Raw genomic sequence first — 5,557 nt, forward strand, 5'->3', positions numbered from 1 at the left:
TAATCAACTTTTCATGCCCCTTAGTGCCTAACAGTGCGTGGCACACTGTTGGTCCTCAGTGGACATCTAAGAAATCTAGTTGAACACAAATGGGCAAGGGACTCAGCTTAATGCCCCTTTCAACTAAGGAAATTGGGTCCTAGAGCATGAGAAGAAATGTTTTAAACCCATCTTCTCTTTTGGGTAGGACAGGGACCTAAACCTGTGGCCAATGCCTCCAGTCCTGGCTTCCTGGGCCTTACCCAAGCTGCTTGGGAGGGTGCACCTACCAAGGGCAGTCAGTCTGGTGCCCTTCCACCCTTCAACCAGCCTGATACTGGACCCTCCCTCTCTCCAACCCAATACTGAGATGTGCACACCTGAAAAGATAGTACTTAAAAAATTTTTCTATTATCAGAGCAAACTGATGAAGCTTCTGAGGTATTAAGCAATCCATTATAACATTTGTGACCGGTTAACTTTAATTTTCAAAATAAATCTGCAGTATTTTGCATGTTAGTAATACAGTGCTGGTATTGACAGGTAAAATCATCATCTGCTTACATAGAAACCTTCATTCAGGAGCACACCGTAGGAGGGGAATGGATACACAATAAAAAGCAAATGCAGGCCAAGCAGCGAACCCTAGAGCATAACAGGCTGGATGTCAGATTTAAGGATTATCTAATACAACTGTTTAGCTGCCAATCTGATAAAGGGGAAGCTCTTAACCAGGTTACAACCAGAAGGGAAAAACATACTCTCCCTTTTCATAGAGCAGTGGCCGTCGTGCCTTCAACACCTGGTTGAATCAGTTCATCAACACTGAAACTCAATTCCAGTTCCAAGACACAGGAGAATTTCACCACACAACCTATTCGGTCCCCCTTTTCAGTGGCCCACCCACAACCCCCTCCTGCCATCGACTCTCTCCCTCCCAAAAGAAGACATGACGTGGCTTTATTATTGCAGACAAGCTTCTTAAGTGAATAAAGAATGCATACAAAATAGCATTTTAACTGAAGTCATACAATGAAGTCTCACTCCTGTTTATTATACAATGAATTGATAAAACAATTATTTCTAGTATATATCTTTTTTTTTTTTTAGAACTAATACTTTCAGGGTTCTGACAACCACATTCTAGCTTAGGGGTAGGGCCCACACCTGTCCCCACTGAGGACTGCTCCTTGGACCACTGTGGAGGAAGCCTGGGCTGTCTGAATTGTGGATTATGATTGCCAGCCCATCAGAGATAACAGATCCTAGCAGGCAGAGCCAGAACCCAATTTTGGGTCTGCATGCCAGGAAATGTGGACTTCCTCCAAATGTAGCCACTGTGCCTCCCAGTTCAGGCCTCAGCAGGGTCATTCTTGGGCTTTCCCTACACGAGTCCTTCCAGTAGTCCACACATAATGCTCTACATATTAAAACAAACCATTTTGTACTGTGGATAAGAACAGTTGTAACAAAGTCATAGCTACATATTTTTCTCTACATTTTGTTTATTGAGACAAACTAATTAAAAGGCACAAACATAGGGCATGTTTACATGGACATTATAACAAACATATACATTAAAAGTGTAGGAATGTGTTGCCTTCCTGCTAAACAGAAAGTTCCTAAGCTTTTATATATACAAAAGTTGTACAATTTAATGTCCTAAAGTACAAAAGATCATTTATAAAATTATTTTACACTAAGTACTATTTATTTTATTTTTTTTACTATGTAGTTCAACCCCCTAGAACTGTTTTGTATAATGACACACAGATACCTGTCCCTGATGTAGGAAGTCTGCCTCGGATGCAAGGTATTTTGATGCTTGAACTGACACAGTAGGGTATAAACGGAAATCATCCAGTTTGATAGTCCTGCAAACATTCTGCAAGATTAACACAACTAATTTCCATTTCTCTTAACTGCAATGATTAAAAAATGAAAAAAACCAAAAACATATTGCAACTTAAAAAAAATCACAGCGTCTTGGTTTAACTTTTCTTTTTTTAACACAATGCTTTAAAACAATGTGTGGCATGATGGTGTAAAGCGTATCTGTTTCCCTAGCTTTTGGTTTCTACTTTATGTACAGAGATAAAATATCCTGCTAAGAAATAAAAAGCACATGTCTCAACATGCACAATCATTGAATCATTGCTGGGTTTCTACAGGGAGTGCAGACAGCTGTCTCCCTGAAAACACCACAAAGCTGATACAAGTGTTTTCTCAAAGAAAAAAAAAAAAAGTCATGTCCATATTTACAAAGTTGAACAAATCTGAGCAATACTTAAGAAACGGAAGGAGAAATTTAAAAAAAGATACACTCTGCATGTTCTGAAGGGGCATATACTACCTAGTTAGTGGTTAGAATAAAAACTGTATACAATTTAATATGACATAAACTCTAGTGAGCAACTAACACATCTGTCCCTGTTGTAACATCAACAGGCTCTGATTGGGAGAGAGAGGGGCATATCACATCCCAGTGCCTCCAGCGTCTTCCAATTTAAAGCAATATATTTGAACTGTTCCAAAGTACTCCTTGGCTCCTAAACAGGAGTCCCATTGGCCTCTGTTTGTTAGGAGGCTGCCTGTCCACACACTTGACTTCTCCTCTGTCAGTTGAGGCTTTTCTTAGCAAAACACAATTTGTAGATTTTTTAAAATTTTTTTTTAAAAAGTCAACTACAATGCTATTTTCCATCGGGATTAATATGCTGAGCAATATTTACATCTCCAAATATCAGGTCACAATCCCTATTATATGTTGAAGTTAGAATGATAAATTATCATATGCTTTGCATATCAGAGCTGGTATCACCTTTCCCATAGGGAATGCTGCCTGAAATTAACATATTCCCAAAGGTAAAATGCATATTCTCTGAAATGCATTTTATTATGACAATGCATGTATTTACTCATAAAAACAATAAACACAGACAATTCTACACTAGCTCTCAATCTGTGGATTTAGAATTTCAGGTTAAAATCAGCCATCCACCTTGTACAGGGAGAAGAGTTCTGCTAGTGTTTACAATAAAGTGATTCCTTGGGATTAGAAACAGTAATGCTGTTTTTTTTTTTTTTTTTTATTTTGAAGTGGGTTCTACTTATTTATGATTGGTTTTAATTCTGGCATTTCATCTTGCCAACTACTATCCTGTTTAAGCAATGTTGTCAGCTAAAAGGAATTTCTGATTAAACTAAAGTGGTCCAGCGATAAGTTACATACACACCCTACTTTGAATAATCCCAGCCAAATTGGAGAAAAATGCTACCACACTCTTATTAACTAATATAACAAAATCTCCCAATTTCATGGTTTACTTTTTGCTTTAATCAACTAAAAGTTAAGTTGCTGGTAAATATTTACTTTAACCCATATTTTGATTTTATAATACTGTTTACCAAGGCGGTGATGTAGGCAAAGCTTGGGGCAAGAAAGGCATGCTCTCTACAGGTCTCATTGCTATATTGAGAGGGGCAGCTAATGTCATAGGCGTGGGCAGATTCATTGGAGATGTGATGGTGACAGGGTGTGCTATATTCACTGGGGCAGTGACGGGGGTGGGGAGGTTGACCGGGGTAGTGAGTGTTAAAGGAGAGGTCATGGATAATGGACTGGTTATAGTTACAGGATGCCCTATGTTCATTGGGCTGGTTATGTTAACTGCACTTGAAACATTTACTGGACTTCTCATGCTCATTGCAGCTGCCACTGTGACTGGGTTTGACATAGTTCCAGATGACACAGAGGATGTTATATTGAATGGAGTAGTGAGAGTCACAGGTGTCGTAGCAGCCGTGGAGGTTTGGCACAGGTTAGCAGCTTCTAAAATAAGAAGACAAAAGGGTCTTTAGATTCTCAAAACAGTGAGCAAAATTCAGTTTCTGAATCAATTTCTTTTCATTAAAAATGTCAAACATGTAATCAAATTCCAGTTTTCTATCAAGTGGTCAACAGAACAGAGGGTCTTTCTGAGCGCAAGCCTGGGGGCCAGGGATCCCAGTGTATGAATCACCTTCTGATGCTATACCTCCTGTAAAGACTTAAGCAACTTGTTTAGCCTTGCACTTTAGGTTTCAAGTTTAGATTTACTTACCTACCTCACAATGATGCTGAGAGGATCAGTTAACTTCTGCAGTGCAGGGCTAAGTGTTCTCACTACTACTTCATGCAGTTCCTCTGAGTTCTAAAAACTTTCCTGGGAAGAGCCAACCTCCAGCAGGCCAGGCTAAAGAGCTTGTTTACACAGAGCTGGGCCAATGGTTACACAATAACAGATAATCAGAAAAATCTTCTCATAAGGCACACTGTAACTAGCAGAGAGAGGTGTGCATACTCAATAAGTATGTTAAAGCCTGAGACATGAAGTCACATTCTGTTAAGGTTTTAAAAATGCATAACTGGGGAATGATAAACAAGCTATTTTAGTATCATCTGTTTGTTTCAGTTTTAGAAATATGTTTCAGTTAAATAATCTTATTCTTTCTGGTTATGTCTCTTAACTACATTAGGAAAGAAAAAAAACACTCCTCAATAAGTTCATGTTCTCCTCACTCCTATTTCTTCTTCTGTTTCTGATGTTGACACAATCATCTATTTTATGCCTAGTATCTTTAACTCTACATATTACACATACCACCAAACATACCAAAGAGAACTAGCTAGGCAAGGAGACCCTGCAGTGAGTTAGGGGACCCTGGTCCTTCTGACCCAACAAAACCTGAACACTTTTTTTTCTGAGACAGGGTCTCCTTCTGTTGCTCAGGCTGGAGTGCAGTAGCATGATCATGGCTTACTGCAGTCACAAACCTTCAAGGCTCAAGCAATCCTCCCACTTTAGTCTACCAAGTAGCTGAGACTACAGGTGCGTGCCACCATGCCCAGCTAATTTTTGTGTTTTTTGTAGAGATCAGGTTTCACCATGTTGCCCAGGCTGGTCTCCTCCTAGGCTCAAGCGATTTGTGCACCTCAGCCTCCCGAAGTGCTGGGATTAAGGTGTGAGCCAGGTCTACACACTTCTTAAAAAATACTTCCCTCTCTCCTTTCGGCCGGAACCGCCATCTTCCAGTAATTCGCCAAAATGACGAACACAAAGGGAAAGAGGAGAGGCACCCGATATATGTTCTCTAGGCCTTTTAGAAAACATGGAGTTGTTCCTTTGGCCACGTATATGCGAATCTATAAGAAAGGTGATATTGTAGACATCAAGGGAATGGGTACTGTTCAAAAAGGAATGCCCCACAAGTGTTACCATGGCAAAACTGGGAGAGTCTACAACGTTACCCAGCATGCTGTTGGCATTGTTGTAAACAAACAAGTTAAGGGCAAGATTCTTGCCAAGAGAATTAATGTGCGTATTGAGCACATTAAGCACTCTAAGAGCCGAGATAGCTTCCTGAAACGCGTGAAGGAAAATGATCAGAAAAAGAAAGAAGCCAAAGAGAAAGGTACCTGGGTTCAGCTGAAGCGCCAGCCTGCTCCACCCAGAGAAGCACACTTTGTGAGGACCAATGGGAAGGAGCCTGAGCTGCTGGAACCTATTCCCTATGAATTCATGGCATAATAGGTGTT

At 40.1% G+C, this 5,557-nt stretch overlaps 2 protein-coding genes across 5 annotated transcripts in view; one reads left to right on the plus strand and one right to left on the minus strand.

Annotated features, from left to right (window-relative positions):
* Nucleotides 1–438: 438 nt before the first annotated feature.
* VEZF1 (vascular endothelial zinc finger 1) overlaps nt 439–5,557 on the minus strand; it is a 17,338-nt gene continuing 12,219 nt past the window's right edge. For all 4 annotated transcript variants that reach the window (XM_017884869.1, XM_017884867.1, XM_017884866.1 and 1 more), the window contains one exon: nt 439–3,811. In XM_017884869.1, the coding sequence (XP_017740358.1) occupies nt 3,384–3,811 (428 nt within the window). In that variant the 3' untranslated portion in view covers nt 439–3,383. The remainder of the gene's footprint in view (nt 3,812–5,557) is intronic.
* LOC108537417 (60S ribosomal protein L21) lies at nt 5,002–5,557 on the plus strand. The gene has a single exon (XM_017884871.1). It carries the CDS (start codon nt 5,067–5,069, stop codon nt 5,547–5,549), a length of 483 nt encoding a protein of 160 aa, XP_017740360.1. The 5' UTR covers nt 5,002–5,066; the 3' UTR covers nt 5,550–5,557.

This window comes from Rhinopithecus bieti, unplaced genomic scaffold (genome assembly GCF_001698545.2).
Source record: "Rhinopithecus bieti isolate Rb0 unplaced genomic scaffold, ASM169854v2 scaffold_13400, whole genome shotgun sequence".
In the NCBI taxonomy this organism is placed as follows: domain Eukaryota; kingdom Metazoa; phylum Chordata; class Mammalia; order Primates; family Cercopithecidae; genus Rhinopithecus; species Rhinopithecus bieti.

Coding starts and splice junctions, on each gene's coding strand:
- LOC108537417 (XM_017884871.1), top strand. CDS start 5,067: ATGACGAACACAAAGGGAAAGAGGAGAGGCACCCGATATATGTTCTCT.